This window comes from Camelus dromedarius, chromosome 10 (genome assembly GCF_036321535.1).
Source record: "Camelus dromedarius isolate mCamDro1 chromosome 10, mCamDro1.pat, whole genome shotgun sequence".
NCBI classification, from domain to species: Eukaryota; Metazoa; Chordata; class Mammalia; order Artiodactyla; family Camelidae; genus Camelus; species Camelus dromedarius.
In genome coordinates this window covers 65,937,699-65,959,832 of record NC_087445.1, presented here as the reverse complement: position 1 = coordinate 65,959,832, position 22,134 = coordinate 65,937,699, and the positions used below count along the sequence as shown (strand labels likewise).

General features: G+C 48.2%; 1 protein-coding gene across 10 annotated transcripts in view; it reads left to right on the top strand.

Moving 5' to 3' along the window:
- Nucleotides 1–22,134, top strand: part of CDK5RAP2 (CDK5 regulatory subunit associated protein 2) — a 167,388-nt gene that overhangs the window by 121,508 nt on the left and 23,746 nt on the right. For all 10 annotated transcript variants that reach the window (XM_064490460.1, XM_031450326.2, XM_031450323.2 and 7 more), the window contains 5 exons: nt 2,956–3,532; nt 5,388–5,620; nt 12,667–12,715; nt 15,415–15,587; nt 21,047–21,160. In XM_064490460.1, the coding sequence (XP_064346530.1) occupies nt 2,956–3,532; nt 5,388–5,620; nt 12,667–12,715; nt 15,415–15,587; nt 21,047–21,160 (1,146 nt within the window). The remainder of the gene's footprint in view (nt 1–2,955; nt 3,533–5,387; nt 5,621–12,666; nt 12,716–15,414; nt 15,588–21,046; nt 21,161–22,134) is intronic.

Sequence of the window (22,134 nt, the reverse complement as noted above, 5' to 3'; positions counted from 1 at the left end):
CTGGGTACCACGTGTGATGGCTTTGCTGCTGCTGCTTCAGCAGCTCCTTGAGAAACGAGTGAAGGGGCTTCCACAGACGTATTATCCTTCACACTGAGGGTGCAGGAATGTCTCCCCTTGCTCGTGCCCCCCTGACCCGGGAGACCCATTTGCAGGAGGGATACGTCAGGAGGCAGGATTCATGGTGGAGGCGGGCTGCCAGGCTTTGACTGGGGGCTCTGCTCTGAACCGTGGGCAAGTGCTTAGCTCTCAGCCTCAGTTTCCTCTTCTGTAAAATGGGGACACTAGTGACGCCTGACAGGGTTGTTGTGAAGATTAAATGGACGGCACAGATGAGGGGCTGGGTGCCTAGGCCAGGTCCCAGCACATAGTTAGTTATGTGTCCCGACCCCTTGCTAAACCTGCAGAGTTGCAGCATACACTACGGTTTATAATCCTCCATGTCCCACATCCGCTCTGCAGTTTTTTAAATGAAAAAAAAAAAAGCTCTCTTTTGGACCTTTATCAAGGGCTGTGGAGCAGAGAATGCAAAGCTGTGTGGCTGTGCGGGTGCTGAGCTGTGAGAGTTGCTACCTGCTGGCCTCAGAGCCTAGAAATCGGGTCCTTACCTCTGCCAAGTCACAGGTCGCTGTAGATTAAGGGCATGTCTGAAGTCAGAATTATGAGTGCCAAGTGTCTGAATGTGTCGTGAGGAGCAGAGCTGGAAGTGGAGGGCGAGGGCTCAGTGTGGATATGAGGACGCACACCTGCCCAGCCATAGTGAGGACGTGTGTGCAAACATCCAAGCTGGCCACAGGCCATACTGCAGCAGGACAGTTGTATGGGTCTTGCCTGTGTCATTGCCTCATGATTTCCTAACGAAAGTCATCAGAACTGATCTTTATTCCCATGAGTGGACACTGCTTCTTGCCGTGGAACTCCATTATGAAGTTGTCGTAGCAAAGATATTTCATTGTTGTGGAAGGTGAGTCACTGGGAAAAAGCCGTATTGAGATTCCTCCCCCATCCCTCTGATCCTCATTCAGCCCGCAGTGCTCACTGAGGACCTTCTCTGAGGGCCCCCAGCCCCATGCCAGACCCTGGAGAAACAGATGAATGACATGGTCTCCACCCTGAAGGACCTCAGAGATGAGGGATTTGCACAAAGTTTGTACAGTAAAAATGCTCTGTTAGGAATCCTTTCTTGAGATCATCGACTGTCTAGAATAAAAAGGTTTATTTTATGGTATTTGCATTGTGAGTGGAGAGACGAGAATGGGCTTCAAGCCACGAGGAGCACCTGCAGAACCCGGAAGCTGGGATGTCCAGCCTGACAAGGATTTGCGCTTGCTTTTCCTTCGGAGGGGGCTCCTCGGTCATCTCATCCAACCTGCGCTGCTGCCTTTCCAGCATCTCCCCGAGTCCACAAGCCTTTGCTTACCTGCCTCCCGAGAAAGGAATCCTCTTCCATCTTTAAAGATTTCAGGGAAGCAAAGGATACACATTCGTATGAGTTGGTTTCCTTCACTACTGTGTGCCAGACACTCTTAGCCTTCTTGCAGATATGGTCCCATTTGATCCTAAAAGCAAAAACAGAAGACTTCACAGTAAATGATATTCTATCCATTTTGCAGATGAAGTTACCAAGGCTCAGAGAGGCTAAGCCACTTGCCTTAGGTCACACAGCTAGTAGGGAGCAGAAACAGAGTTTAAAACCATTGGATTTCAAAGATGGGTTTTCTGCTATGTTCTGCTGCCTCTTAAGTATTCCCACAGCTCCTTGTATTGAGCTGGGCTTTCCCTGGACAGCAGGCAGGCTGGTATGTGGTGAAGGACAGACGCTCTCGACTCAGGCCTGGACTTGTTGCCTCACAACAAGCACAACAGACGTCTCTTTAGGGAAACAGGCTCTGGGACAGTGAGTTACTTGCCTATGTCTGCCCAGCCAGCAGGTAGCAAAACTGAGTGTGAGGCCTCTTCTCTTTGGCTTCAAAGCTATATGCTCTTTCTGCCATGCCAATCCACCTCCCAGAGGAGTTTGGCTGCATACCTGGGGGTTTAAACTAGCGGTAAGGAAATGTTTCCTGGCGGGGTTGTGAGTCAGCAAAACAGCCCACTACAGGGAGCATCGTGGCATCTCCTAGAAACTCATGGAAATGAGATGACTCTTGTCTGCTGTGGATTTTAGAATCACTGGTCTTTAATGTTACTTCATTCACTCCCCAGTATTGGTCAGCCCTTCCTTCATGGCTGATCTGGGCTAGGTGCTGTACTGGGCACTGAGATGTGAAGATGAAAGGCCGGTCCCTGCTGGGAAGGAACGTGCAGTCCAGCAAAGGAGAGAGGGATTCCAATAACAAAATGCTGTGTAAATAAACGAATGCGCCAAATGTCAATACTGTGCCAGCTCCCAGCGCCTGGCATGTTTGTCCCAGGGGTTATGTACAAGGTGCTGGGGAAGCCCAGAGAGGGTGACTGTTTTGTGTAGCTTGAATGTGAGCTCACAGAGGAAGGAAAATTAGATCTGGGTGTTGAAGGATGAATAGGAGTTCACTGAGGAGAAGTCAAGTCAGGGGCCAGGCATATTCCAGGCAGGGGGAACAGTGCATGCAGAAGCAGAAGCATGAACAGCCTGGTGTGTTCAGGGATGGTTGATTTACTGGGGAATCTGTGTGGGTGGTGCCAAGGGATGTTCTGAAAAGCTTGCCTGGAACTAGATTATGGAGGGTCTCAGATGCTGTGGGAGGGAGTTTGGATTTAGTCCTCAAGATAGTGGGGATACTGATGAGTTTCAGGTGGGGGTTGGTGGTTATCATGGTTGAACAGTTGCTCTGAGGAGGAGGACAGCTTGAGAGGTAAGAGGGGCTGGTTAGGAGGCTTTTGCAGTGGTCTCTGCTTGGCGGTGGCTGTGAGGAAGGACAGAGGGGGTGGATTTCAGCCACAGAGATACTGACAAAAATGTATTTTGATTTTCAGACTCCGAAATTTACCAGCCTGACGACCTTGCCATCTTACCAATGTGCGAAGAGAATCTTTCTGAAGATTTTCCAGGCCCCACGTCAGTAGCTACGTGCTTGAGTTCTAAGAGTCAGTTTTCCACTAACGTCAGTGTGATTGGGACCGATCCCTTGGAGAACATGGATGCCTCAAATGATGAAGAAAACTTAAGACGGAAGATCTGTGACTTGGAAACTGAGCTTGAGGGCTACCGGAATTTCATATTGCAGCTTCAAAAGCACTCCCAGTTCAGCGAGGCTGTTATCACAGTTTTGTGTGGGACAGAAGGGGCCCAGGATGGCTTGAACAAGGACAGGGGTACCAGTGACGAAGAAGAAAGGACCTTTTCAAGTTTGCACCAAGTACGCTATGTGAAACACATGAAAATCCTCCATCCGCTGGCCCCAGAGGTGATGGACGGCAAGACGCTGGAGAGTCTCAGACAGCGGCTAGTGGACCAGGAGTGTGAGCTGCAGAGGGAGCAGAATCTGAACATGGAACTCTTCAGTGAAATCCATAACCTGCAGAATAAGTTCAGAGATCTCTCACCCTCAAGGTACATCCCAGCTCTGCCTTCTCCCACTGCTTAAGCCTGCAGTTCCCCTGAGTTGCCAGTAGGTCGGCGCCCATGAGCTAAAAGGGAATGCAGCTTCACCATGGGGTCAGGTGTGTACTGGCCGAGGCTTGATGGCATGGTTAAGGCAGCGGGCCCTGCAGAGAGGTGACAGGTGAGGCCACCATGAACAGTGGCTGCACACATACCAGTCTTGGGTCTTCTGAAATTGGCCAAGTAGGTTTTGCCCTTCTCAAGTTGGGGACTCAGGGTAAAGGTTTTATACCAGTCACTTGGTGAGTTATAATATGGCTGCCAAATGGCAGTGTTTACTCCTGACCCTGTTATTGGCTTTTACTGTGCTGCAGGGGAGCTGAAACTGATGTCCTAGTCAGGGTGGGAGGAAATAAATATTTCCCATATCTTTACCCTGTAAGGTCATCTTAGAGAAATAAGTGTGTGTTGAAAGAGAAGAATTCTTAGGTCACGAAGACATGTTTTATGGGCATAGGTGCATACAGTTTGGCCTCGTGAGATGTGACAGACGTGGGATCATTTGTAAACTTGACCTTCGTTCGTCACTGATTTGAGACAGGCACACTGTTCTCAACTGTCAGGAGCCAAAGTGCGTTTTTTTAAGACCCTGCAGACAGTGTGATTGAAGGCAGCGTGTATTTACGGGAAGGCAGTTGTGTCAGACCCGCGGTTAGGCACTTTTCTTACTTAATCCTCACAGTCACCCGAGAAGGAGGTGTTCTTGAACGTGCGTTTGTAGATGAGGAAATGGAGCCTCAGAGCGGCTGCCGTGACTGAGAAGGTGGCCCGGGAGGACTGGCAGAGCCGGCTGGTCCGGCCCACGTTATCCCGCACTGATACTGATGCTCCGGCCCCTTCCCATCCGTGAACCGGGCCCGCCTGCAGGGCTACTGTCACAGGATCTCTCTGTGTTACTTGGGGTCGAAGGTGGTCACCAGCCCCACACACTGTCATCATTTCAGGGGACATGTTTGTCCCAGGGGTTGTGTACTAAAGGGTGAACTGCAGGGTCAGGGTCTCTGCCAAGCCACTCTGCCGGCCTCCCGCGGCCACAGGTGGTAAGGAAAACAGAGCCATGCTTGCCTGAACTTGGGTTTTTCTCAGTCCCTACTAATACTGTGGGCTCACAAAGGAAAAGATGGGTGTGGTGTCAGGAGGTGGCATGGTATAAATAGAGTTGGGTTTTGAAGGCAGAGCTGTGTTTGAGTCAGCAAACTTCATCACTGAACCAACTTTGCCATCTCCAAGAGTCAGTTTTCTCTTCCATAAACAGGGATGTTCATACCTTTGCTGGGGGACGGAGAGGAACAGATAACTTATAAAAAACACCTAATTCAGTGGCTGGTGGCTCCTAGACCCTCGGTAAATGGTACTTAGGATTATGATGATTCTCTGACCTTTCGGCTGAGAGGAGAGAGTCCTGCTTCTGGTTTCCTGCCTTTGAGTCTCTTTTTTGTTCTTCATGGGGATTTGTGGTGGATCCCCTGACCCTCTAAGCACTCGCTGCTACAGTTCGGAATAGTGTTTTTGAAGAGTGTACGGAAACTAATTGTTCTCCTGAGTCCTCGCCAATCTGTACTTTAATTGGGGGCTTCCTAAGGTTAAAAATATTGCAGAAGAACCTTTGTGCCAGCATTTGTTGGCTGTTTTGAAATCGAAGCAGGGGTGACCTTGTACAGTTCCAATTTTTCTAAAAGTAGATGTACTTGTACAGCTGCGGGCCCTTCAAGAGTTGTGCACTGTCATTTTTCCAATTAGTGTTAAGGTCACAAAAATTCAATTCTAAAATGGTCCAAGAATTTTCTCTCCCCCCTTTTATCAGATACGATTCGTTAGTTCAGGCCCAGGCCAGGGAGCTCTCCCTTCAGCGACAGCAGATTAAGGACAGCCACGGCATCTGTGTCGTTTACCGTCAACACATGAACACCATGATTCGGGCGTTCGAGGAGCTGCTGCAGGCCAGCGACGTGGATCACTGCGTGGCCGAGGGTTTCCAGGAGCAGCTGAATCAGTGTGCCGAGCTGCTCGAGCAGTTGGAGAAGCTGTTTCTCAAGGGTAAGCGGACGAGGGGCTGCAAGTCCTAAGACATGTCAGGAATTGATCCAGGACTCCCTGGAGGGGCCCGGGAGGAACCGACTCCTTGGCTTTGCCTACCTTCCGCCCCTCTGCTCTGACGAGGGGATGACAGAGCCACACGGGCAGCTGCTTCCTTCCGGTGACTGCGTCCACGTGGTCGGTGGTCTGCATTGTCCCAAACCTGGGGTCCAGTGGAGATGCCCCAGGGACCAGGTGGATGAGACACACAGGTGAAGCCAGCCAGGAGGTGCAGCCCCTCGGCACCACTACGTGGTCGCTGGGTCCTCTCAATTTTCAAGAGAAGAGGGAAACCAGGGTTTTGGGGGTGAAAATGTTGGTTCATGGGTTTTAAATGTTGGCAACAGTGAACAAAACATGCAAACAAAAATCCCAGACTTTGGTTAAAAAATATATTCAAGGGTCAGAGGTGATCAGAGAAAGGATGAAAGAAAACCTTTGGTAAACATTTGCCCTTATGTGCTACATACTTAAAAGATGTGATTGCATTACAATTAAAAATATAATTTGCAATATTTTGAGATGACAACAGAGTTCCCTTGCACCCTTCATCCACCTTCATCCGTTTTGCCACATTTGCTTTGTCCTTGTCCCTCTCTCGATAGATAGATAGATAGATAGATAGATAGATAGATAGATAGATAGATACACTTACACACACATTGTTAGTCATCTTTCCTAACCCTTTGACGGGGGATGTGGTTGTTTGATGGGGGATGTGGTTGGTCCCTCCCTCTTGGGGAAATCCCTTCCTGCCTCGGCTTCTAAGAGGACATCACTCAGAGTCCATTCTCCCGCCCACCCCACTGGCTGCCCCTTTGAAGCCCTCCCTTCGGCTCATGACATCCCAAATCTGAGCAGTTTGAGGCACCTTGCTGCTGCCACAGCTCCAGCCTTCACATCTCAGATGGTCACAGGCCTTTCCTCCTCGGCCTCCGCGCTTCCACCCTGTCCCACAGCGGTCTGTTTCCACTGTGGCCAGCGTGATCTTTACAGAATGTGCCAGGTCATAACCTTTCTCTGCTCAAAATCAAAGGCTTTCCTCTGTGAGCCGTAAGGGTCAAGTTAAATCACGGGCGTGAGGCCTTGGCACAGTACTCCGCGCATCGCCCTGAAGTTCTGAGCGCTGACTCGTTATCCGTATGTTGTGAGCCGGGGGCTTCATCCTCAGGGCAACTTATTTCACATGAGGAACTTGACCTTCACAGAGCAAGGTCAGTTGCTCAAAGTCACAATGACTTGGAACCAGGACTTGACCTCAGTTTTTGTGTCTTCAGACCTACACACAGGTGGTTCACGAGGGTCCACGTGCATTCAGTGTGATGCCAGGATAAAGCGTGGGGTAGTTTGGCCCGCTGGGCCCAGGGAAGCTCTTTTTTTAAAAGGGCCCAGCAGCTTAGGTGCGGTGCAGACTGATTTTCCTAGCACCGGTTTCCAGAACCTCTGAAGGCCGGGACACAGGAGCGCTGGACTTTTTCCAGCTTTATGAAATCCACTTTCTTCTGGCTAAGGTTTCCCAAAGAAGCTCGTTTTCATTTTACTATTGGAGGAATAAGTGAGCCCTTGGGGTAGAGCTGTGTCTTCCCGGCCTGAGGCATCTCCCATTCATCTCTTTTCTTCCGAGAGGCTCTCAGCCTCCAGGTGGGAGGCTGAAAGGGGCTGCTTCTGGCACCAGGTGCCCTCCCTTCTTCATCTACTACACAACCCCCCAGCCTTATTTATTTTTTAGTTGTTTACCTCAACAAGCCCAAAGAGTTCTCACTTCTTGTTTCCTTTGGGTTCTAGAAGCAGAAGCGTTTTGGGCTTAGCAGACAACACAAACACAGAACTTAATTTTCTTCTACAAAAGGGCATAAGTCTCAAGAACCTCACTAGAGAAGCTCTTTTTTCCTTAGAGAATAAAATATAGCAGAGGTGGGTCTTTCTGGGATGCTGTCTCTTGAATTACAGCCTGGCTCTTGCATTATGAAATGAGCTTATTATAACGTAGTTTTGTATTTGAGGTAGTTGCATAGCGTGAGTTCTTTAAAAATTTAAATACAGCTTTTTTTTTTATGAATACAAAGCAGCACACGTTTATTGTGGAATAACAAGATAAGCGAATACTCCTGTCATTGCATCATTTATACAGCAAAACGTGAACACCCTGGAGTTTATACTTTCCAGCCCCTTTTTGTATGTATGTGTATTCTTGGTGGAAGTAGGGTAATATGCAACCTCTCCCTTTGTTCAATTATAGGTAATAAATGTTCATCTACATTGCAGGTTTCAGTGGCCGCAGAGCATTCTTTTGTGTGAATGTGCTATAAGTTATTTAGTCATTTTCCATTAGATGGACATTTAAGTTGTTTCCAGTTTGGAGCTATTATAAAGAACACCAAATTGGAATCTTTGTGCATATCCTTGTGATCTCTTCAGTGACATTTAATTGATAGAACCCAAGAAATAGGATGAGCGTGTGGTGTCTTTATGCTTGTGAGCATTAGAGCCGGGATTCTTGCCTAGCTCCATAGGCAAGGGATTTCACTAGGGGTCTGGGACGCTGCAAGGTGTTGTGAGTGTGGGCATTTTTCTGGAGTGAGGGTCTGTAACTCTGTGATTGTCAAAGCGGGTTGAGACCCCAAGAGGAGCAAGGACTGATGTTGGCGCCCCAGGCGTTCCACCATATCCTGGTCCATGGTACCTCCCGAGACCAGTAGCATACAATCAGGAGGGCAGTGTTCTGCTTCAGGTATTTTTGAGTAGATATTGAGGAAGAAGGTTGTGAGATAGTCCCCGTCCTCAGGGAGCTCACCACGTGTGTCAGGGTTTAGCCACGTGAATAGAGATGCTGCTGGGATCCCTTCCCTCGCAGCTCCTTTGCCTCCAGGGATGAAGGGGAAGCATCTGGTTTTTTTCAGGGATTCCACAGTCCGCCTTTCCCTGCCTTCTAACCTCTGAAGAATAGTGATGACGACGATGATGAAGGAGAAATGATTTTGGAAGGCTGGTCTTCATTGAATGCTTACTGTGTCAGGCATTGTTCTCAGCCTATGAGGAGGTACCATTTAATATCTTCATTTAATAATGAGGAACAGAGAGGTTAACTTACTTGTTCAAGGTCACACAGGAAGTGGCTGAGTCTGGATTTGAGCCGAGGCAGCTTGATTCCACAGCCTAACTTCCTGACCCCCATGATGCTGTGCCCTGTACACTCCTGTCAGATTGGGTGTCCTGATTGAAGGTTTCCGTGGGCCTGGCCTCGGGTTTCCCCACTTCTGGGACCCTGTTCTAGAAGGCTCCCTCTCCACTTCTAGACATTCTGCCCATCCTCCAGGAAGCTTCCAAGAAAAAGCAAACCCGTTTGTTTTCTTTATTTCCGGGCTGTTTGTGGCTTGCATGTGGCGTCACATCTGGCCCTGTGGTGGAGGCCACGTGCTGGGGTGGACAGAACAGAACCTTTGGAGCCAGATAGACGAGTTCAGATCCCCGCTTTGCAGTGAAGGGTCAGATTTCCTCTGTGAGGTCGTAGTACCTGTCCAGCAGCATTGTCGGTGAGGATTAAATGAGGTTATTTAAAGCGCCTGGTGTCCCTCCTGGCCAGTAGTGGGAGCTCGGGAGGTGACAACAGAGATTTCTTGTGGGCGTATTTTACTTCTTCAGAGCAGAAGCTCCTGGAAGGTGGGGGCCTTGTCCTGGCCCCCCAGCCCAGGCAGAGTGAGCCGTGTGGTGCCCAGTGATGCTGTGAGGACAGTACTGAGAGTTTGTGTGGTGTGGACCGTATCCTGGGTGCTGTTGGATGGAACGTCCTCTGACCCTGTCTGGCACGCAGAGTTGAGCTTGGAGGGAGGCGCCTGTGAACTCTGAAGGGGAGGTTGCCTGGAGGAAGGGACATCGGGGCTCAGGCTTCCATGTTGGAAGGACCCGTAGTCGGGGGGAGGGTCCTGTAGGAGTGGTGATGGGGCGGGCAAGCCGTGGCTGGCTTAGTGAAGCAGGCTGTCTGATCGAAGGGAAGACTTTCTCTCAAGTCCGCCTGGAATCTGCCCTCCACACAGCCCCTTGGCTCCCTCCAACCTTTCTAAAGCAGTCCTTTCCTGCCTCAGAGATCTAGGTCAGCTGTCACATCGCGAGAACTCCCTGATGGTCCAGGCTGGATCCTGCTTGTTTCCTCCGTGTGTCCTCCCACCGTGTCCCGGCTGCTGCTCGTCACAGCGCTGTCCTGTGACTGTCTTTTGGACCCGCCATCTCCCCACTCAGCTGTGACCTCATTGAGGGTGGGTCCCTCATTCATTCTGTGTCCTCAGGGTTGGCACAGGCACCTGGGAGGAGGACGGTAGATATTTACTGCGAATTACCAGTGAGACGGAGCGGAAGAAACGCGTGGGTCATGGGGAAGATGCCAGGCTCTGCTCTGTGAACTTAATTTTGTACAACTGATGGGTTTTGAGCTAGGGAGTACTGTTTCAAAAGAGGCTTCTTATGTGGCGGCCGCGTACAGATGGGCCAGTGCAGAGGAGACTGAAGATGGGTCCACCAGTTACAAGTGTGTCCTGTGTCACGACTCTCTGGCTTGTTCGGATCTGTGCTGGATGCCTATGACAGATGCTGGCTTATTTGAAAAGATGAAGGCCTTTCCCAGCCCCGCTCTGCCCCATATTCCATGGCTTTTTAGGTGTGGTGGTGAGATTTGCCTGAGAGATGGGAGCAGTGTGTCCTCGACGTGCTTCCTAAGCTTTTGGAGTAGCCTGACAGACGGTCCCCGTCACCTGTGTGAAGGCAGTTTCCACCAAGAGATTGCGTGCATCAGTTGCACTGAGCTCCCTGTTGACCCACAGTAACAGTGTGTCGCCCGGTTTTAAAGAACTCCCTGCTGCACAGGAAATGAGTGGAATGCAACTGCTGAGTCATTACAAGCGCCCCAGAGGATCTCTGATTCGAAGAAGGGGAACCCAAGGTGGCCGGTGGCATCAGGGTCATGGATTCCTTCTGTGGTCATGGAATTTGCTAGGAATTGAGTCTTTTGATGGTTCTAAGATGAGTTTATGCTTAGGTGACCCAGCATGCTTGAAGCAAGCCTGCCCTGGACCACGTGTCCCCGGCCCTGTGACTTTCCTGGGGCACACGTGTGTCCAGAGAACCCTGGTAAATGCATCGTTGCTTGCCTGGCTGGTGCATGTGGAACCTGAGCTCTTTGGAAGGCTCGGCCAGGGCAGGCAGCCCATCCTCCAGGTCGAAAGGGCCCAAATCGTATCATGGACTGAATGTTGGCAGGCAGACCTGTGCAGGTGCGAGAAGGAAGATGCCGACTGAGCTCTTTTGAGGTACAGTTGTCCCTGCCCATCCGTGGTGTCCTTGTAGCTGGGACTTCCGGTCAAGGTCTTGGCATCTGACCAATCAGGTGTATCAGATGCAGATTCCCCCTTGAGGAGGGACATGCAGGACCAAGAGGTGGAGCCCTGGAGAGCATCCCCTGAGGCGGAGGCCTGTCAACCTCTCCCTGCCTCTCTGGGAGCCAATATATCACGCCAGAGGACCCGAGGGGATCGAGACGTAGATCTGTGGGTGGGCTATCTGTGAGAGTATCTCCATCTCCCTCGCTTAACTGAGCGTACAGTAAAGTAGGTGAGGGGTGAACTGGGCAGAGTGAGAGAATGGAAGCGTCAGGCCTCCCGGACTTCCGCATCTTTGCCCTAAAATGGAGGTCTCGATGCTGTGCCCGCAGGGTAGCGTTGTTGTGAGGCCTGAAGGAGACAGTGGCTGTGAAGGGGCCGGCCTCGGGGCCTGGCACCTGGTGCTCAGGGCTGCCCAACTTGGTCCCAGTGACTGTCCAGCGCTCGGCACACTGACTGACTCCCGGCGCCCAGTGGCCGGCCTGCTGGGTGGAGCGGGGGCCGTGACGGCCACCCAGCCGGCCTTGGGAGTCTGTAGGTGGCAACCACAAGACACGAAGCAAATGTGCGTGTCTCCCGTGATCTTTTCCTCCACGCTGTGGTGTTTGAGAACTTTTCCTTTTAGGAGTAGTTTTGAAAATGGTGTGTGTGGGTGCAGTTTAATTATAGTCTCATTTTTCCAGTACAGCTATAGGAGGTTTGTTTTTTTCCTTTAGCCACGCATTTGTTTCTTCAAAGAGCTCATCCCAGTCTGCAATTTCCAGAGTTCTAAAGTATTTTTAAAATAAGGTTGTTCGTCTCTTTGAAATCTGGGCGCATGTGCTCCCTTCAAACAGCACCTGATGACACGCAGTGGGAGCGGAGCAGCTTTCCCAGCTACACTCTCAGCCTTATTCTGTTTTCTTTGGTTGTTCCCCCTGCCGCACACACTGGTTTCTTCAGCCGCACTCCCAGCCCACTTTCCCTTGTAATCCCACTTCTGAGAGCCTTTCCGAAAGAAATAATTTAAGTGCAGATAAAGATGTATGCACCAAGATGTTTATTTTACAAAAGTGAAAAATTGGAGATGACCCAGACGGCAGCTGCATGTCCGCCTCCGAGGGATAGTCATGTACTCATTAAACGTGGCATCTCTAAAGCAAATTTGGTAAGAGAAGGGCTCGTAATCAAGTACAAAATGAAAAATTAAGTCCCGATTCAGTACCCCCCAGGCCAAGATGCACAGAAGAAAGAACGGAAGGGAAGCCAGTTGCACGTCTGTGGTGGGTACTGGAGGAGAGAGGGCTTCTTTTTCTTGATTCTGGTGCCCATCTCCTGGAACGAGCCTGTATTCGGTCGCATCAGCGTTTTAGAGAAGGAGGGACAGCCTGCACCTGGGAGTGCCTTTGTGATTGCTTCTTGCATTTAGTGCTGTCACCTCCCTCCTGGAACCAGTGCCAGAGCAGTGCTAGAGGCGGGATCTGTGGTCTGAGCGATATTCACGGTAATCCTCCTTTAAATGTCCGAGACTGTCATAAAGAGTGTTTAGACAAATGGAAGAGTGCCTTTGCAAATGTGTGAGCAAGAAATTATTAGGGAGCACTCTTTCTTTCTTTCTTTCTTTAATGTTTTCCCTCTTGATGTTATTTCTACTTCCAGGAAAATCAGTTGAAGCGGAAATGAACACCCAGAAGGAACTGAGAGAGAGGTGAGTGTGTAGCATCTGGTGAGAAGACGTCATGGGTTAGGTTTGTCTGCCAGCTGTTTGAGCATCCAGGCTCCCTCCTGTTCTGTTAGTTTCCTGCATCTTGTAAATAAAGCATAAAGACCTATGAAACTGACAGTGGTCACTGGAAACCGGGATTGCACGCTGTGTGTCCTGCAGCCCTCGTTTGGTTGCATTCGGTTGCTCCTGGCATTTCTCTGCTGGGGGATTGGATGCAGACAACACATTCCTTTTGTTGGCTCCTGGGTCCCTGCGGGATGAATTCCAGACTCCTGAGCCTGACCCGTCTTTCCTTTCCATCATGTGCCCCGTGCTTCAGTCTCACCTGACTTCCGATGGTCCTCCAGACCATGCCTGTGTGCAGGCTGTACGCTCTGCCTTCGTCCTCTGGGGACTTGAGGCCCCTCCTCCAGAGTCAGTTCACATGGAAATGACCCTTGGTCTCCCCGCACCCCCATCTCTCCACTACGCCCCGGAGTCAGGCACTTCCTGTGACTTGGCACACAGTTACATTACAGCACTTACCACATGGTCCTGTGTTATTTTCTGCATTTATCTTTCTGCACTCAGAGTTCCTTGAAAGAGGTAAGGAGACAGCATTAACTGGGTGTTGGAGTGTGCCAGCAGCTGCCCAAGGCATTCCCATTCATTATTTCTGACCCTAGAAAGTAAGCGTTATTGTTCCCAGTTTAGGATGAGGAGCCAGAGGGTCAGAGTTACATACTTGCCTTTAAGAGGCAGAGCTGGTATTTGAACTTGAATCTCTTGTTCTCCGGCACCTGGGCTCTTATTGTTACTCTGCATTGCCTTCTGAGGGCAAGGACTGAGCCTTGATTTTCTGTACACCTGCTCCAGCCCCAGCTGTCTGGCATGTAGTTGGAATTTTAAAAACGTTCATGGAATAAATGGATTGTAAACACTCTTAGCTTGCTTTTGTGGCCAACTGGAAACGTCTGGGTCCTGCCCTCCTCTGTCGACTTGTTAAAGATCCTGACTGTTGTTCGTACTATTGGTGTTTCCCTCGTTTTTGAAGCTGCGACCCTTTGGGCTCCTGGGGGCAAAATAAAGAAACAGAGCCTAGTCTGGGATGCAGAAATTTAGATTTTATTGGCATCGTGAAGGCCACCAGCGTTATTAGAGTGAGCAGGAGGGAGGTATGACAGCTGACTGGGAGACATTTCAATCCGGGCTTCTGGAATTTTGGAGAAATACTCCTTCCCCACTGCAGTTTTCTCCAAGATCCCTCCCAGTTCAGCCCTCCACCTCCATCCTGATAATAGCGGGGGTCCCGTCCCACTGGCAGGCTGCAGAGAGGGCACTAGGGGCCTCCCAGTGCGGAGACAGTCCTCTCTGAGTTCGGAAGGGTGAGGCCCCGGGGGCGGGGCTTGCTGGGAGAGCGTCCGCGCTCCAGGTGAGGGAGATGTGGCCCCTTTGAGCAGCGTGGCCGGTGCTCAGCATGTGAGGCTGGAGAGACTGGCAGGGCCAGGTTGGGCTGGTCCTCAGAAACTGTATTGAGTCCAAATTCTGATCTCTGGAAAGAGGGGAGTCTTTGAGAGAGAGTAAGCTGGGGCTGGACACGACCAGAGGCACCATCTTGGAAGATGAGCCTGGAGGCTGGAGAGTGGGCTGGAAGGAGGCGGGAGCCTTTTTTAGCGTCCTCAGCCGTGTGCCACCCTCCCTTTTCTGACAGGTTTGTTTCTTTTCCTTCTGTTCTACTGTTCTCAGCTGGAGGCGTAACACTCACATGGGTCACTCCTAAGCTAATTAGATGGGTGCCCTTGGCCCCTTACGCTCTTTGGCGGGGCGGCAGCGAGCCCGGGCATCCATCACGCTGTCTGAGCAAAGATGCATCTGGTGTTTACCTGTTAATGAACGCGTTGCAGCTTTGGAGTCCTTTGCTCTTGTCAGAGCTCATGAATAATGAGACAAGAAGTAATAGGAAAAAGTGGGAGAAAAAAAGAGCTTAATTTAAGGCGCTTATCTATAATGGAGATTCATGTGGGCTTTTCACGGAGTTCAGGGTGTTTTTCCTCCTGGCTTAGGTGGCCCTTGGGAAATACAGGTTCATAACCGGATGACTGCCTGAGTGGTGATGTCGGGGCTTTCTCGGGGACCACAAGGGCTTTGAGATTCTTAAGCCCATTTTAAACCCACTTCATGGGTTTGGGTTGGCCTCCCACATTCTCCTGGGGCCTTGGAGCCAGACAGACTGGATTCAGATGTGGGCTCTGCCACTTAGAAGCTGTGAGATGGTGTGCAAAGTTTGATGCACCTCAGCACCCGCCCCCCACCGCCACTGCTGGCTCTAATGAGGATGGTCCTCCCTGCCTCCGAGGTTTCTGTGAGGACCACGGAAGACAGTACAAGTGAAACGCCTGGTCCTAAGCGGCCATTTGATAAGCAGCTGCCATTGACTCGGACTCTCCCTTGAGGCCCCTCCTCTATGAGCCAGATGGTGGCTCCCCCTTCTTCACTGGCTCCAAATTCAAGCCCACCGAGCCTTTTTTGGGTTGTCTTTAGAATGTCCTTGCTTAAAAAAATGCTCTAGGGAGGGCACCAAAACGAAGTTGCAAACACGGGTGAATCACAAAGAGCCAGTCCCCCTTAGTCTTCTCAAGTCATGGCCCTGGCTTGAGATCTCGGCGTGGCAAACGGTTTCTCTTTCAATCCCAACTGTCAAGGATTGAGGAAGACAGCTTAAGCTACCAGCACATTCTCCCCAAGTCTCCTGCGCCCTCAGCCTCTCGTGCGCCGTCCGACTGTGACATGTCTGAGAAGTCCTCCTTCTCGCGAGACCAGAAGCAAGACGGTGAGACCGAGAAGATGTCGGTCCTGGCGAACAACTTTTCTCAAGGTAAGCCAAGCTCTGCGAAGCATCTTAAACACAGCAAGACTTCCTGGTGTCAGCAGTAATGTGCCATCTCACCTTCGTACTGAAGTGGAGGGTGGTGACATTTGAGTATTTGTCAGATGAGAGGAGATCCTGTGAGGGCCCCAGCCGGGCATTCAGTGTCGTTTATCACTGGGGAAAGCCATGGCTGTTGGAAGTGTTGGCGATTGGGGAAGAGTCGTTTTATTTTTTAATGGTGACTTGTTACGTGACTTGTCACTTCCTGGCTCATCTGACAGTGGCGGGCTGGGGAGCACTGAGGTCCTGTGTCAGCCCCAGGTCCGGTCAGTTCCCTCTTATTTCTTTCAAGCTCTTCCTAAGGTGGAGTCACTTTGAAGACCCTTGCTTTGAATTACAGAGGAGCCCGAGAGTACTTCACCTCCTGTTTATCCAAAGTTTGTATTCGATAAATCTGCTGTGTTTCTCTTTAGTGTGAACCTTGGCCCACTGGGTCAGCCCCTGGTCCTGCCTCTGACCGTGGAGCCATGGGCTCAGTTGGCAGAATCAGCCCCCGAAGGCCCCACCTGCCTCTGAGTGCCCCTTTACCCCTTCTGTATTTGAGTCTTGACCTCCTGTGGGGTGTTAGGTAGGGCTTACTGTTCATAAGTTCAAGGGAGGGTATAGACCAGAACAGATAGACCTTCCAAGTGAAAGGCCAGATAGCGTGTATTTTAGGCTTTATGAAGCATGTGGTCTTTGTTGCAATTACGCAGTCATGCTGTTGCAGCAGAAAGCAGCCTTAGAAAACATGTAAATGAACAAGGGTTGGGTATGTGCCAATAAAACTTTATTTACCGAAACCGGTGGTGGGTGGATCTGACCCAGGGGCCAGAGTTTTCCGACCCTTGGTGTAGACGCTGGACCTCAGCTGACATCCTCTGGTTCTCTGGTCTCTCCTTTTTCCAGTGGGTTGTTTGCAAGGTGCCCAGAAGGGACCCAGAGAACAAATCAGACAGTGGCACCTCCCTGCCAAAAGCTCTTTGTTGATGCCTGATCACATAGTACAATGTGATTTTAAAATCCTTTTTTAGCAACAGGACCCCCCCCTTTTCAGATGAGACCAGATATGTAAAAGTTACATAAAATAAATAAAAGAGATACATTTTTCCAAAGAAGTAGAGCCTTTGTCCCTGGTGGTGGTCTCTGAGCCTCCCCTAGGATACTCAGGGCCAGAGGAGCACGGTTTGAAACTATACCGAGAGCATGAAGTGTACACGTTTGATGTAACTCCGGTATCAGCTGGGGTCCTCCAGTAGCCTGTCCCCTATATATGCTTTCTTTGGATTTCTGGCTCTGTCCCTCTGCAATTCCTCTGAGTTTGTCTGTGCTTGGTTTCTCTTGGTTTTTTCTGGCTCTCCGATCTGCCTTCTCTTGATTTAAGTCAGACCACAAATTGTTTCCCTGTCCCTAGTGCCACCCGCTGCTGCACTGTTGTTAGTCTGGCACGGAACTCGGGTCCTTTCCAGAAGGCCTGAGACCACTCCCACCAGGCCTTTGGGGAGGGGCAGACTGAGGCTGTCAGGAGCTAGAGGGGACGGGGTTTACACCGCAGCAAGCCGGACCCTGACGTGGGAATGTTTGTTTTTTGTTGTGGTTGTTATTACTGCATCTGTTGCTTGCTTTTTTTTTTTTTTTAACTTTTTTTTATTGATTTATAATCATTTTACAATGCTGTGTCCAATTTCAGTGTAGAGCACAATTTTTCAGTTATACATGAACATATATATATATATATATATAATTCATTGTCACATTTTTTTCTCTGTGAGCCACCACAAGATCTTGTATATATTTCCTTGTGCTATATAGTATAATCTTGTTTATCTATTCTACATTTTGAAATCCCAGTTTATCCCTTCCCACCCCCTGCCCCCTTGGCAAGCACAAGTTTGTATTCTATGTCTATGAGTCTATTTCTGTTTTGTATTTATGTTTTGTTTGTTTGTTTTTTTATATTCCACATATGAGCAATCTCATATGGTATTTTTCTTTCTCTTTCTGGCTTACTTCACTTAGAATGACATTCTCCAGGAACATCCATGTTGCTGCAAATGGCGTTGTTGGTTTTTATGGCTGAATAGTATTCCATTGTATAAATATACCACCTCTTCTTTATCCAGTCATCTGTTGATGGACATTTAGGCTGTTTCCATGTTTTGGCTATTGTAAATAGTGCTGCTGTGAACATTGAGGTGCAGGTGTCATTTTGAAGTAGGCTTCCTTCTGGATATATGCCCAGGAGCGGGATTCCTGGGTCATATGGTAAGTCTATTCCTAGTCTTTTGAGGAATCTCCATACTGTTTTCCACAGTGGCTGCACCAAGCTGCATTCCCACCAGCAGTGTAGGAGGGTTCCCTTTTCTCCACAGCCTCTCCAGCATTTGTCATTTGTGGATTTTTGAATGCTCAAAAGCTTCCCACTAAAATCTGGGACAAGACAAGGATGCCCACTATCACCACTCCTATTCAACATAGTCCTGGAAGTCCTAGCCACAGCAATCAGGCAAGAGAGAGAAATAAAAGGGATCCAAATTGGAAAAGAAGCGATAAAAGTGTCACTATATGCTGACGACATGTTACTGTATACAGAAAACCCTAAAAGGTCCACACAAAAACTACTAGAGCTGATCGAAGAATTCAGCAAGGTAGCAGTTTACAAGATTAACTTTCAAAAATCAGTTGCATTTCTTTACACTAAACGAATCAACAGAAAAAGAAAATAAAGAAACAATCCCCTTTAAAATAGCACCCAAAGTAATAAAATACCTAGGAATAAACCTAACCAAGGAGATGGAAGAATTATACACAGAAAACTTTAAACCATTGGTGAAGGAAATTAAAGAAGACTTTAAAAAATGGAAAGATATCCCATGCTCTTGGATTGGAAGAATCAATATTGTTAAAATGGTCACACTGCCCAAGGCAATCTACAGGTTTAACGCAATCCCTATCAAACCACCTGGGGACGTTTGTGACCCCGGTTCTTTGAGACGCTCCTGCTTTGGTACCCGGCACTTCCTCTCTCCTCTAGCCTGCCCTTCTTTTCTTCAGTCTCCTCCCCTACTTTGGTTTATTTCCAGCATCTCTTTTATCTCTTACTCCTCTGAGGACGCATGACCCTGGGCTTCTCAAGTGGATTACCAGGGCTTTCCTGAGTGGGCGCCCTGCTCTCTGGAGCCACGCTAATAAGCTCACGCTTAGCTTTTTGAAGCTTGTTTCTCTTCAGACCTGTGGTCTCTGCGTCTGGTTTTCCTTTTGTCTTGTTTATAATCTGAGTAGAGAGATAATTGACTGCTTTTCCTTTTTGCACTTAGCATTATATCATAGGTTTTCTGACATATTGTTACATAGCATCATTTTCAGTGGCTTCAGAACAGCCCGTGGAATGGCTGGACTGCAATTTTCTTCATGTTCCCCTGTTGCTGAACATTTAAGTCATTTGCTAAAATTTCACAATTGTGAACAGTGCTGCAGGGAATATCTTTGAACATGAAGCTTTCCCCTTATTTCAGGGCATTTTCTTAACCAAGTGTCTATAAACTGGAACCAGTAGACAAAAGATAGATATGCAGTTGTTTTTGGTGGTTGCTTCTTACAGACTCTGTTTTAAAAAGTTAGCATTTGTCAGCAGGGTATTATCGTAAGAGTGACAGATCTTTTTCTCTCGTTTTGTGAAGACAAGGATAGTGTCTCCTTCTCCTCAGTTAGGGCTACATAATTAATAAGTGGTGTCTGGTTCAACTGGGCATGTTTCCTTAAGCCCAAGTGATGCTTCCAGTTCCCGGCCGGGCTCCGTAGAAGAGGAGTTGTCCGGATGACAGCTGAGTGTTTTACCCCAGAAGCCGGCAGTATGTGATGTGGATAAGCCAGCAAGGAAGGCTGCAGTCAGAACAGATAAGTTCCTGACTTGCTCAGACCTGACTGGCCGCTGGCAGATTTGCAGGGCAGCAAGGCAGGGAGGGCAGCAGTGTCGTGACGTCCTAGTTGGTGGCAGGCAGGGTCCCCAGACTTTCCACCAAATGACTTGCCACACTTCTGGCCTTAATAGGAGATAGCTGAAGATCTGGGAATTAAGTCGTCTCATAAACATTCAAATTCATGGCAAAATTACTATTTAATTAGGAAAAGATCTGTAACATTGTGCTACTTTTAAATGAAAGTCATTTTGGAGGAATTAAAACTGGGTCATAACATTAGTATAATGTTTTAGAACAAACATTAGCAAGACATACTGAGTATACCCTAATTGATGAATTAAAGACATTAGTTTTGCCTTTGGATACTTACGGTGATTATGCTGTATACACTGATTCTAGAAGCCCACCTCTGGGGTGGAACTCTGCTTCCTCGCTTCTTTGTTAAAGTGAGATGTGGCAAAGACGGGGAAAATAATGCATGCTCATTTTAGAAAATTCAGAAAAATTAATTTGTGACACAGTGTGTTAAATATTAAGATGTATTATAAAAGTTTTGAGAAGCCTAAAATCTATCCCCTAGTGGCAGTCTGTGTTAATATTTAGGTGTATTTCCTTCTTTTGTGTTATATGTGTTGTTCCCGTCTACAGATTTTTCAGTAGAGTGTGATTATGCTGAATAACCCATTTTGTATCTATATTTTCCATGATATTATATGGTCTTCCTAATATAATTTTAATAGCTGTGCAATACTGCATCATAGTGGGGGTGATTCAGCTACTTTAATAATTTGAGTTATTTTCAGTCCTGACTGTTAAAAATGGTGCTAAGATGAACATTTCTATGCATTCTGGCCAATGATAGTCAGCATCTCTGGTGATCTCTTTAAATTGACTCTTAGAGGTACAATTACTTGGTTAAAGACATTGGAAAGAACTTTTCTAAGGCTGCTGATAAAAATAGTCCTGAAAAAGCATACACATTTATATTCACTCTAACAGGATGTGCTGAGAGTACCTGTCTTACCCTCCTCACTAACGCTGGGATGATCTGTTTTCCTTTGTCTTTAAGTCTTAAATCAGTAAGTGATAAATGGATAACATATTCCTTTCAAAAAATTAGTCTTGAAAATATCTGAATTCGTTATGATGGTGCTTTAATCAACTCTCAGGCAATTCAAGCAGACTTGAAAGTGATCTTTCAGTTTCACCGTAAGGAAGATTTTAAATTAATATTTGATATTTGGAAGAATAAAAGGCAGTATTAGAGTTAGCATTAAAATTGTATGGAATATAATTTTTCCATGTGATGTAAAATATCTTCTTCGTGGAGGGCTGCCGAGACTGGGCAATAGCTCAGCCTCCCCAGGCCTAGGAAAGAATTACCGGTTGCCGACTCTCTTAATACATCCAATACTATTTAGAATTTCAAGATCACTGCATAATCTTAAATTATTCAGTTTGTTGGGGGCTTCAGACTTTAAATTAAAAATATCCTCCTTCCTGTAGACTTACTAATGGAACACATACAAGAAATTCGAAGTTTGAGAAAACGTTTAGAAGAATCTATTAAAACAAATGAGAAGCTCCGGAGACAGCTGGAACGACAGGGATCTGAACAAGGTAAGGGGGTCCCTCCCAGAGGCGGCAGGGGCTTCGTTTGTGCCGCGTTTGTCTGGGTAAGTGTTCTGTGTGCTGTGAAGAGCTTGGGCCTTGTGGCCAGAGAGATGTCAGTTCAGATCCTCACTCTGTGCTTACCTCCAAGGCGACCTCACGTAACCTTGCTGACTCTCAGTTCTGGTAGCTCACCTATTAAATGGGGATAATCATTCCCATTTGTTCTTTGGTGATGAGAATTGAGTGCGCTAACTCACGCGGAGTGCCCCACCGTCCCTGGCACAAAGCAGGTCCTTGGTAAATGTTCATTTCCTGATCATCAGAGGAGTCGGCCAGCCTCTAGCGTCCTGAATTGTGGTTAACTCCACATTCGACTCCAGAAGCTGTAGCGAAATAGAGAGGTATGCTCAGATAAAACAAAGCAATAATTGGTCTTCTTGTCAATAATGGTTTCTAAAAGAATTAGCATTTTAGCAATCTGGTAAATCTCGCACGCCAGACACGAGGTTGCCAGTGTTCCTCCATAACCACAGTTAGCTCTGAATGGAATATTCTTCTATGGAAAACTGAAAAATACATATCTTTTTCTATAGGTAAGACATTCACATGGTTCAGAAATTAATATTCCTATTCGCTACCTGTGAGTCCTTTTTCTCCCTTCTCCTCCCGCTTTTGAGAGTTCCCTTCGGTGCCCTTACAGTGTCAGCGCAAATGCAGAGACTTACTACTCTCCCCTTCACCTACCCGAAAGCTAAAAGGCTTTATACCCCTGTTCTCTTCCTTCCTTCTTTCATTGCATATATTTTGAACATCCTTCCTTATTGCTCCGAAAAGAGTGTCCTCACTCTGGGAAGAATGCGTCCTGAGAGCAGCTTTGTGCACAAGGAAAAGCCTGAGTTGGTTTGGGAGCTGGACTGACCTGGGTGTGGACCTAGCTCTTCTGCTGTTTATCGTGACTTTGGGCAAGTCACCCACCTCTC